Source organism: Malus domestica, chromosome 03, assembly GCF_042453785.1.
Source record: "Malus domestica chromosome 03, GDT2T_hap1".
NCBI lineage: Eukaryota > Viridiplantae > Streptophyta > Magnoliopsida > Rosales > Rosaceae > Malus > Malus domestica.
Window position 1 is genome coordinate 35,840,868 of NC_091663.1, and position 11,342 is coordinate 35,852,209.

Sequence of the window (11,342 nt, forward strand, 5' to 3'; positions counted from 1 at the left end):
CTATTTTCCAATCAATTGTATTATTACACTTGATATACCGTCTCGTGTTCCCAATACATTAAAAAATCTCTCAATATGATAAATTCTCATGGTACATGATTGTGCTCAACTATCTAACAATACGCGTTTAACTCTTAATTAATAACCAAATTCAAACAATAAATAACCAAAATTTACACAGTAAAAAACTCACTTTTTTTTTTTTTGGGAAAACTAGAGATGTATTAACCGGGGCAAAAGAAGCCAAAGAGAACAACGAAAGCCGAACAAGAGGCTAACAAGCAAAAAACAAACCGGAAGTGCATGGGGTAATAAGACTGGACACTCGAAACAACCTCAAAGCGTCCCCCTTACACCACCAACACCAACTTAAGGCAGACATGGTAAGCCATCCTTATTCAACACTTTTACTGATTCACATAGACTGTTATTTGAGAATAAGGATCATCTCTGGATTCTTTTTATAAAGATTATGAGAATCCTTAAATCGTGTCTGTTCATCGTATTGAATTTCCACCACAGAAGCTAGACATAACTACGACACCAAAACCAAACACCAAGCGCCAACAGAAGAGAGAGAAACAAGATAGAGATATGATGATGAGAAAGAAAAAGAAATAGAAAACTGAAAGCGAAAGAGAAAAAAAAAAGAAAAGAAAAAAAAAAGGGGAGTCTCTGATTGTATATATATAATTATATCTATATATATGGTGAGAGAATTTAGCTAAGCACGACGAGACCACACGCCTTGTTGAGGAGCCTTCTTGTTGTTGCAGTTGAAGTCAAAGACGTTCCTAATCATAACCATCAACTGTAATTAGCGGATGCTATATAATCCGATCGCCAGCGATCGGAGATGCTCATCGGAGGCGGCGGCGGTGGAGAGGATAACTCAGGAAGCGGCGGTGGAGGCTGAAGGAAGATACAAAGTGCTAGGTGAAGGCGGTGGCGGTGGAGGATGAAGAAGAGTAAGGGGAAGAACAATGGCTTGTTGCCGAACTCGCTTAGGATTATTTCGTCGTGCCTTAAAACTGTGTCGACGAATGCGAGCACCGTCGCTTCTACTGTTCGCTCTGCCGGTGCGTCTGTAGCTGCTTCGATTTCTGCTTCCGAGGATCAGAAGGATCAGGTATAAACTTAATTTCCTAATTTTGCTTATTTTTAATTGAATTTTATTTCCTATTTTAGCTTTTGAAGTAGTGATTATTCATGTTGTAATTATTCTGGAGATTATTGTTGGATTTTAGTTTCCGTATTGTTTGTTGAAGTAGTGATTATTCATGAAATTTTAGGGCGGGAAGGAGGTTATAGTCAATGGCAGCATTCCGGGAGGTCGAATCGCTGGATTCGTGTTTGTTTGGCTCCTAAATATTTACTGAGCTTGAATTTTTGGAAAATGATTTGTTTTTTGTTTTGGCGGCGAATGGATTTGGCTACAATACTTACATGTATCTAATGCAATCACATTTTTAGTTCAGTTTTATGTTGCTTTATGTGAATTAGCAAACTTCAGGTTGAATTTCGTCGAAATTGAGGGTTTTCTTTTTAGCTGCGAATGTTTCTTCAGTTTATGTTGTGCTTTAAGTGAATTGGCAAAGATTCTTGGTCGATTTTTGTGGAAAGTGATTTGTTTTTGCTTTAGTGGTGAATATTCTCTTCAGTTTATGTTGCTTTAAGTGAATTAGCGAACTTCTTGTTGGATTTGGCGATTACTACGTTGTGTTTTCTTAGCGAGGTTTTGATCGATGAGTTATCTGATTACTGCATATACACTAGGCTACTAGTTAACTTCCAATGGTGAAACAGGTAACGTGGGCTGGCTTTGACAGGCTAGAGCTTAGTCACTCTACCTTCAAGCATGTTCTCTTACTCGGTTATCAGAATGGGTTTCAAGTTTTCGATATGGAAGATGCCTCAAATTTCAGTGAACTAGTTTCAAAGCGTGATGGCCCGGTTTCATTCTTACAGATGCAGCCCTGTCCTGCTGCATCTGATGGTAACCAAGGGTTCAGAACCGCGCATCCTTTGCTGCTGGTTGTTGCTGGAGATGACACTAATGGTGTGGGAATTGTTCAGAATACTGGCCACATGGGAGGCACAGGCAGAGAGGGTAATTTGGAGTCTCGGCCTGGGAACCCTGTCAGCTCTCCTACAGCTGTTCGGTTTTACTCCCTTAGGTCCCAAGGTTACGTACATGTTCTGAGGTTTCGGTCAGCTGTGTGTATGATTAGATGCAGTCCTCGGATAGTAGCTGTGGGTCTTGCAACTCAAGTAAGCACTCGGTTACATGTGACATAAAATAGAATTTGTCAAGTTTAAACTATGAGATCGAATAATTTTAAATTATACCTTCTGTATAAATAAAGAGATTGGATGCGTATTGCTGACCTTCCTGACATTCGGTTGCAGATTTACTGCTTTGATGCGCTCACCCTCGAAAACAGATTCAGTGTTCTTACCTATCCTGTTCCTCAGCTAGCAGGGCAAGGATCAAATGGATTTAATGTTGGTTACGGCCCAATGACTGTGGGTCCTAGGTGGTTAGCCTATGCTTCCAACAGCCCTCTAGTGTCAAACGCAAGTTGCTTAGGCCCCCAAAACCTCACTCCTTCTCCCGGAGTTAGTCCATCTACATCACCTGGCAATGGTAGTTATGTGGCTCGTTATGCAGTGGAGTCTAGTAAACAGTTGGCTGCTGGAATAATTAACCTGGGTGACATGGGATGCAAAACCTTGTATAAATACTGTCAAGACATGCTCCCTGATGGATCTAACTCTCCAATATCGTCAAATTCAGGCTGGAAAGTTAGCAGGCATGCAGGCACAGAAATGGATAATGCAGGGATGGTTAGTTCTTTGTTCGGAATGAATATTTAAGTACTGCAACTTTTCATTAAGTTAATGAAAATCTCACCAATGATCTCTTGTCTACGCTTGGAAGCTACGAAATTGAAGAATCTATTCCTCATATTGATTCTCACTTTGTTCTTTATCCTGGACATGGTGTCTGAAACTGTTGTTGTTTGCTTTAGGATGATAATGTGCGCAAGTTTTTCTTATATCAATCCTTAACTTCATTTAATTTTTGAAATAGCTCTTGATAGTACTTGATATATCATTAGTAGGATTGATAGATTAGACCTTGTTAGACGATTTTAGACCGTAGGATGCTAGCTTTTCACCATGATAAACACTGATACTGACATAGAGCACAAAAGCACTATCGCATCCTTGTAGACTGCCCTCTTTACCTTTCCTACGTTGAATAAAAACGTAAATGGAGCTGTTAATAATTTAGCCTATAAGAATTATAAGATTTAGGAAAAAGAAATGGGATATTAAATTATTACGTGTTGATTATCAGATGTTTAGGACAGTGTTGTGTTATGCCTAAATTGATGGCCAGAAGTTTTAGCTTTAGCTTGAGTGAAAAGCTCTTATTCTTTACTTGGTTAAAACAATTTCTTGCAGGTTGTTGTCAAAGATTTTATTACCCGAGCTGTTATATCGCAGTTTAAAGCTCATACCAGTCCAATATCTGCACTGTGTTTCGATCCTAGTGGGACCCTTCTCGTTACTGCCTCAGTATATGGAAATAATATTAATATTTTTCGGATAATGCCTTCATGCAAACGCAGTGGATCAGGTGTTCAAAACTTTGATTGGAGCTCTTCTCATGTGCATCTTTACAAACTGCATCGTGGAATATTATCAGCTGTTAGTATATATGGAGTTTTGAAGATGTTCATACAGTTCTTTTCTGTAATTTTTGTTGTATTTTCTATCCATCCATTTTTCTAAATTTTTATCATTATGACAGATGATCCAGGACATTTGCTTTAGTCATTACAGTCAGTGGGTTGCTATTGTTTCGTCCAAGGGGACCTGCCATGTTTTTGTTTTATCCCCTTTTGGTGGCGATGCTGGATTTCGGCTTCTTAATAATCACGGTGAAGAACCCTCCCTGTGCCCAGTTTTAACCCTACCTTGGTGGTCTGCTTCTTCTTGCATCATTAATCAACAATCTTTTCCACCACCACCACCTGTTGCTCTTTCCGTGGTGAGCAGGATAAAGTACAGTAGTTTTGGATGGCTTAGCACAGTCAACAATGCCACTGCTTCAGCAACAGGGAAGGTCTTTGTGCCATCTGGTGCTGTTGCTGCAGTTTTTCATAATTCTTTATGTCAGAGTCTTCAGCACTGTAACTCAAGGAAGAGTACCTTGGAACATCTCTTAGTTTATACTCCATCGGGTCATGTAGTTCAACATGAACTTCAGCCAAGGACAGGGGTAGAACAGAGTCATAGTGGTCTAAGTACCCAGGTCGCCACGTCTATGCATATGCAGGACGAAGAGCTGAGAGTGAAAGTTGAACCTATTCAATGGTGGGACGTGTGTAGGCGGTCAGACTGGCCAGAAAGGGAGGACGGTAGTTTTGGTACCACATCCGATAGACAAGAGGTGGCTGACATAATCCAGAACAAATCAGGTTCTGATGGTACTCATAGAATGGAGTCTCTAGACTTAAATGGTGCTGTTGGGGGCGAAAGGAGACTTAAAACTTATTCTGGGAAGGTCCATGATAGGTCCCACTGGTACCTCTCCAATGCAGAGGTGCAAATCAGTTCTTTGAGATTACCAATATGGCAAAAGTCTAAGGTAGTTCTTGTTTCAAGGTTACATATCCAGTTAATATTTTTCTCTGTTTTGGTGGTAATTTACTTTTTTCTGCTCTAGATTTGTTTTTACATGATGGGCTGTCCAAGAGCTGATAGTTTCATTGGTGGAGAGTTCGAAACTGAAAAGGTCCCTGTTCATGAAATTGAAATGAGACAGAAGGATTTGTTGCCTGTTTTTGAGCAGTTCCATTTCATCAAATCAAGCTGGGATGACAGGTGACGACTGTTTTATCTATAGTTCCACACACATTGTAGTGACTGTAATCGAAATAATACAAGTGGTTTGATCCTTTGAGATGCTGATGCCTGAGCTTACCAGGCTGAGGGCATGATACTGTTATGTGTTTCATGCGTGTCTTTCGTCCTTCAACCATTCTGATTCTTGTTAAATGCTCGCTTCATTGTATGATTCAGAAGCCTTGCTGGTGGGAGGTATCCCAGTCATACTTCGCCAGCTCATCAAGCTGAAGACAAGACCTTGGAAGAGACTGTTATATGTCACTCGAACCCTGCATCACTTAGCTCCACTGAAAGCTCAGATGGGGGTAAGTAAAACCGTATGCTGGGGCCTCTTATAAAATTCTTTCTTATGGATGATATTCTATTCTGCTCATTTTTTAACTAATTGTTCCACATAATTACTATTTTGAATCTATATCAGGTTCGTCAAGAAGAATTGAGCATTTTCTCGACTTGGATCAAATGAACAATGAGAAGCCCCGCACAACAGTGTATCAGACCTTGGATGGCTCGGAAAGAAGAGCCAATACAATTGTTGAGCCTTCGTTAGAAAACCATGTATCTTTCAGCATTCGGGGTACTCCATCTGAACATTTTAAGAACATCGATTCTCAAGTCAACGGCTGTGTCACCAACAGTTTGCCTGTGTTAGAAAGTAAATTGAGTTCAGGAGGAAGAATTTCTGTAGAAGAAGTCCCAGCATTGAAAGCAATTGGGGTCAGGGAGGTCTCGGTTTTATACTCTGATCAACATGCTTCGAGTACCGATATTGTGGCAGAGGGGGCTTCCACTTTGCAGCATCCGATAGATCTTTCACAGTTTTTCCAGGAGGAGCATTGTAATGCACTGGAGAAGATTGGATGCAATGGCCTAACTGATGTCGTAGGTGACGATGTTGACAGCGACAGTAGCCACTGCGGTAAGATGAAACCCAAAGACAAGGAAGATGGTGAAATGCTTGGAGGCATATTTGCCTTTTCTGATTGAGGTTAAAATCTAAAGCTATTGCCACACTACATCATCGCACAAGCTAACTTTTAAATTTTCAACGATTTGTTTAGATGAGTTGATAGCAACGACCTCGTTGTATCTTCTTTTGGCAGGTTGATCTATAAGTACAAGCTGCGTGTTGCCTATTCCGACAATCAATAAGAAATGCACGACGTTAACGTGTCGCCGAAGCAAAGGTGACTCCTCTTCTCTCACTCTCGGAATTGTACATATTATAGATGGAAATTCAAAATTTTTTATGGATTGTGGTTAGCTGTGGGTTGACAAAGGTTTGTAGAAAGTGGATTTTGGAATTGGTATTGCTCGCGTTGAACGATTCGCCGATCGTCCTCTTATGTCCTGTACAGATAAATTTGGTATGAAACAAAGTTCTCTCCAAGTTTGTACAACTATTACTTTTATTCTTCTGATATGGTGAAATGGAAACCCCAAAAAAAGAGAAAGAAATGAAAAAAGAAGTACACGTTTTGATGGTATGGTGTGCATTCTCATAACTAAACTAGTTTACTGGAAAGTGTAAAAGTTATGCTAGAATTAACCATTAAACTCGCTACTCGTGCGATGGTACGATGTTTTATGGTTAATTCGGGACATCGTCATTCTTAATTGATGGCGGGGTGGGGGATTTGAACTCGGGACATCTTCATTCTTAAATTGATGGTGGGCGGGGTGGGAGATTTGAACTCGGGATATCCTCCAACGGGAGGAGAAGCGCAACTAGATTATGACCTAGTTGGTTTTTGCCACATTAATATGGGCGTGCATGCAACAAGCAAATACCAAAACTTGTAATTTTCACAAAATTGAAAGTTATCAGCAATCGAATTTAAAATTTCTCAACAAAATAGAAAGTAACATCAAAGTCTTGACAAAACAAAAATTAAATGTCGTTAAATTGAATATGTTCGCGAAATTTAAATCCATGGCATGCATACACATTACACTATAATTTCTTTAGTAGTCGTCAAACCCATAAACTAATTTTAGATATGATTGCTTCTTGGGTGCAGGGTTTTCCTAAAGTAATGAAGCTCCAATATATATATATATATATATATATATATATATATATATTTAGTACATCGATATTTTTCTATTAGGGAGAGAGGGAGTTCGGTTAAGCTACACAATGGACAACCTAATTTGGTATCGAATTCGTCATATACAATATTCGAATCTAAAACTTCTTACTTCTAAATAAAAAGGAATATCATCAAATCGTAGTATTAGATCGCATAATAAAGCTCCAAATTAGTCAAACCCATAAACTAATTTTAGATTTGATTGCTTCTTGGGTGGAGGGTTTTCCTAAAGTAATGACGCTCCAATTTTTTTTTCTTTTTCTTTTTAGTATATCGATATTTTTCTGCTAGGAGAAATGAAGTTTGGTTAAGCTACACAATAGACAACCTAATTTGGTATCAAATTCATCATCCATGAGATTCGAACCTAAAACTTCTCACTTCTAAATAAAGAAAAATATCACTAAACTGTAGTACTAGATCGCGTAATAAAGCTCCAAATAATCCCAAACAATTCGTATGCCAAGTTTTCAAAAAACCATGGTCAACATTTTATGAGTGCTTACGTGGATTTGGATATGGATCCTCCATATAGAATTGTATTGATTGGTTATTTGATTTAGGCCTTAATTTTAATTAGTTTGTGTTTTGGTCGCATAATATCAAATTAGTCATGAGGAGGACACCTCATACGACTTGTGTAGTGGTGGCGGCGGCGGCGGCTGCTGCCTGCCGTGTGTCCCTCCTAAAATTGGAGTAGTCAAAAGCCATTTTGTCACGGACTCTTTTAACTATGCAATCCCAACTTTTGGATAAAGGTGTCCATTAATGAATTTGAATTTCTAAGAGTAGTAAGCACTCATATTCGTATTTCGTCTGTAGTTTAAAATTTAAAATTAGCGAACTTGAATTGATTACCGTAAAATGTTTATTTCTCGTAATTTAGATTGATTTAGTATAGATTATTGCTTTTATTAAAAAAGGAAAAATTTTATGTAGGCAATTGGTTGAAATGATAAAAAATAAAAGAGAAATTGTAAGGAGATCCGCTCAAAAGTGAGATTTTAGACGAACTCTATGCCAACTCTAAATATTAACGTCGATTCTCATACCAATATGATAAAACATTGTGTAAAAAACATAAGGTGACGAAGAATCTAGAAAAAGTCTCATTGTAGGTGAGTCTACGTAGCATTTCTCAAAATCAAATCCCATGCATAATGATCAGATATGGATGATATACTAATAACAAATCATTTCAACAATTAGAATTAAAAATTTTATTTCGACCAATATTTGAAAAAGATTTATGAATTCAGATTAGGTGTTTGCATTCCTTTAGAACTATGCACATGTTAGCTGAAAAAGACGCCTAACGTGAACAATAGAGAAATAAATTGGTGTCGAATTTACTATTTACAAGATTTGAACCTAACGCATCTCGCTGGATAAACTTTTTTTTTTTTTTAATTTGGTAATTGACTAAGATAGCCAATATTTGTATTATTTGGGGAGATTAAATAAAATAGAGGTTATTCCGTTGACGTTGACGAAAACCTTCCGTCCCTGGCAACGTCTGTCAGTCTGTCAGTCACTCAGTACTTTGTCGCTAAAGACATTTTCCTTTGAAACGTTCACTTTCAAGAAAAAGAAAAAGCCTTTCCATTTCAATTTCCACACATTTATAACCCCTTTTTTCTCCAACACAAATTGTATAATATCTGCTCGATTCCGCATTACTGTTCCCGAGTCGACTGCGGAGTCAAAAACTCGCCGCTGTGCTTCTAGGAAGTGAGCGAGAAGGCTACCATGGACGCAGTGACTCAGTGGCGGAAGCAGTGGTTCGACTACACTCAGTATCTGCGCCGAGAGGTTTCTGATTTTTTTTTCCCTTTCTTCTTTGATGTTTTAGTTAATCCCTACTGGGTTTTCTCTGCTGACCTCTGTTTGTTTCTATGGAAAGTTTTCTGGGGTTTCTCTGCTGACATCTGTTTGTTTCCGTGGAAAATTTTCTGGGGTTTCTCTGCTGGTATCTGTTTGTTTCCGTGGAATGTTTTCTGGGTTCTCTGCTGGCAAACTGTTGGTTTTCAGTGGAAATTTTTTATGGGTTTTGTTAATTTCATCGAAAGAAGCTTAATTTTTGGTGTATATGATTAGTTCGCGTTTAAAGTTAGGAACTTTCAGATTATAAGGATGAAATGTCTATAGAAATTACTGGATAGTCAGACGTAATTTCCCTAAAATATTTCCATTTGTGGTTCAATACTGCGTTTCCCCCATTGTTTTGAATTTTGGGCCGTTGAAGTAAACTTTGATTGTGGGGTTTCTGGTTGTGGTGAAAAGGGATTCTTGGACGATCAGTTTGCACAGCTAAAGAAGCTGCAGGATGAAAACAGCCCAGATTTTGTAGTTGAAGTTGTTTCTCTTTTCTTTCAAGATTCTGAGAAGCTTTTCAACAATATGGCCAGGGCTCTGTGAGTTCTTTTGTGTTAAACTTGAGTGACATTCTTTGATTTGCTTCACTTTCGGACTAATTTTGTTTGGTGGTAGCTGTGCGAAAACAACGTTAACTTGGGTTTCGTTTATTTTTCGTAGAGAACAGAACGTTGTAAACTTCAAACAGGTAGATGCCTATGTCCATCAATTCAAGGGTAGCAGTGCCTGGTAATTCCAAGCTCTTTTTCCTTATTATTTGAAAGTTTCTTCTCTTTCGACTCGAATACCTCGCTTGCCTCAAACGATAGTGCTTTGAAAATCTGAGAACTGGTCTGCTTGTTAATTGAAACTTAGAGCACCTATGTCAGCTATTGCAAAAAATTTGTACTTTTGTTGTTTTTTGAAGTGTTTTAATTGGACATTGATTCCGTTGGTTTGCAGGATTGGTGCATTCAGACTTAAAAATGTATGCATCAACTTCAGAAATTTTTGTGAGGCTCAGAACCTTGAAGGGTAAGTGTTTTTGCTTCATGGTGATTTTCTCAATTTGTTTTCTCTGAATAAAATCTTCAGAATTTAGCCACTTATTACTTCAAAAAGTGGTGTATCAGTTTAGGGCATTGACGCAAATTCGCACCCTAAATCCCGAGATGGATTTATTCTAGCTTGAGTAGTTTTTCCAGTTCATGACTATCAATTTCTCTAGCTGTTTTGAGCACAATTTTGCATAGCCCACTTGTTTATCGAGAAGAGATACCATCAATTGGAAATTTGTCAATGCGTATGCTCCTCCTTTCATTAACGCTACAATCACTTTTCGGACTAGAATTTGAAATCTTGGTATCTTGTGTTGGCCTTGTATTTCATTTGTGTTTGAACTCAACCCTTGCGATGAAGAAAGGGTTTGTAGCATGGCATTTGCATCTAAATGCGACTCAGTAATGTTTTGTGTAGGTGTTTGAGATGTTTGCAACAACTGCAGCAAGAGAGCTCTGCACTTAAGAACAACCTTGAAAATTTATTTAGGGTAAGTACGTGAAAATGTTACTTAAGGTAGCTTGCATTTTCCGCGATGCTTTTTTAGATTCCATGCTTGTGAGCTTGGGGTGATAACTTATGTTCTACCCTTGACGCATTCATCCCTTGCGATCCTCGAAAGCATCCTTGAACTGCTGCCACGAACAATCTCAGTTTCGATTTGACATTAGCTTCTCTGCCTATATCTCATCCATTCATTGACTTTGTCCCTTTGGTTTTTATAGTTGGAGCAACAGATCGTGGCTGCTGGCGGGTCAATTCCGATGATGGAATAAATGCTACGATGGAGTCCTGTCCACTGCTATATCATTTGTCAAGAAATATGGATATCAGAGTTTCCGAAGTCCTTTAGCGAGTTCGATTTTACTCTGATGTAGTGAAATTTTCCTATATTCCACCTGCATCTTCGTAACGATGTAGCTTAATAACTTTCTTGGAGGCGTGTAATGTAAGGCTCTATTTTCCTAAACCCTAAACCCTTTATCCAACAGATCATTTATTATCTTGATAGGCCTGGTTTGGTACTGAGGTGATTCTGAAAAAAGTGGGTATCAAAAATAGCTGGGAGCTTTTTTGTGTTTGGTTAACATTCAATTTCAGTTTTTTTTCACAGTTTTTGGTGAAAAAAAGCCAAAAACACAAAGCTGCAAAACCCAGTTTTGAAAAACCGGCTTTTTTTCACATCTGTTTTACATAAAAGTTTACCAAACATTATAATACTGTTTTTTTTTTTTTTTCAAAAGCACTTTTACAAAAAAAGTTATCAAACACTCTGTTGCTTTATTTAATAGCTGTTTATTCTCACAGCACAACAGACGCAGTTTTTTTTCAAAGCACAGCAATACCAAACCAACCCTTATTTTGTTAGTGAGGAAGCTTTTATCATTGAACTTGAGTTAGGGTTGGCAAGGCCCA

At 38.3% G+C, this 11,342-nt stretch overlaps 2 protein-coding genes across 3 annotated transcripts; both read left to right on the forward strand.

Moving 5' to 3' along the window:
• The first annotated feature begins 558 nt into the window (after positions 1 to 558).
• LOC103432472 (autophagy-related protein 18g) lies at positions 559 to 6,407 on the forward strand. Of its 2 annotated transcripts, none has more exons than XM_008370672.4 (9): positions 559 to 1,129; positions 1,807 to 2,271; positions 2,410 to 2,847; positions 3,472 to 3,717; positions 3,821 to 4,660; positions 4,739 to 4,896; positions 5,095 to 5,225; positions 5,342 to 5,908; positions 6,024 to 6,407. In XM_008370672.4, the coding sequence occupies exons 1-8, from the start codon at positions 959 to 961 to the stop codon at positions 5,905 to 5,907; spliced, it is 3,015 nt and encodes a 1,004-aa protein (XP_008368894.3). In that variant the 5' UTR covers positions 559 to 958; the 3' UTR covers position 5,908; positions 6,024 to 6,407. The 2 variants fall into 2 exon arrangements, with proteins under 2 accessions (XP_008368894.3, XP_070675534.1); XM_070819433.1 differs by having other exon boundaries at positions 628 to 1,129; positions 1,293 to 2,271.
• Positions 6,408 to 8,453: 2,046 nt separating this feature from the next.
• LOC103432473 (histidine-containing phosphotransfer protein 1) lies at positions 8,454 to 10,929 on the forward strand. The gene is made up of 6 exons (XM_008370673.4): positions 8,454 to 8,825; positions 9,297 to 9,427; positions 9,549 to 9,617; positions 9,831 to 9,902; positions 10,344 to 10,416; positions 10,652 to 10,929. Exons 1-6 carry the CDS (start codon positions 8,763 to 8,765, stop codon positions 10,700 to 10,702), a joined length of 459 nt encoding a protein of 152 aa, XP_008368895.1. The 5' UTR covers positions 8,454 to 8,762; the 3' UTR covers positions 10,703 to 10,929.
• The last annotated feature ends 413 nt before the right edge of the window (positions 10,930 to 11,342 follow it).

What these genes read in the sequence shown, in the direction of transcription:
- LOC103432472 (XM_008370672.4), top strand. Translation starts at nt 959, where the DNA reads ATGAAGAAGAGTAAGGGGAAGAACAATGGCTTGTTGCCGAACTCGCTT. An exon ending in CTGTGGGTCTTGCAACTCAA is followed by an intron (nt 2,272 to 2,409) that starts GTAAGCACTCGG and finishes ATTCGGTTGCAG; the next exon opens with ATTTACTGCTTTGATGCGCT. An exon ending in CACTGAAAGCTCAGATGGGG is followed by an intron (nt 5,226 to 5,341) that starts GTAAGTAAAACC and finishes AATCTATATCAG; the next exon opens with GTTCGTCAAGAAGAATTGAG.
- LOC103432473 (XM_008370673.4), top strand. Translation starts at nt 8,763, where the DNA reads ATGGACGCAGTGACTCAGTGGCGGAAGCAGTGGTTCGACTACACTCAG. An exon ending in AACAATATGGCCAGGGCTCT is followed by an intron (nt 9,428 to 9,548) that starts GTGAGTTCTTTT and finishes TATTTTTCGTAG; the next exon opens with AGAACAGAACGTTGTAAACT. An exon ending in ACCTTGAAAATTTATTTAGG is followed by an intron (nt 10,417 to 10,651) that starts GTAAGTACGTGA and finishes TGGTTTTTATAG; the next exon opens with TTGGAGCAACAGATCGTGGC.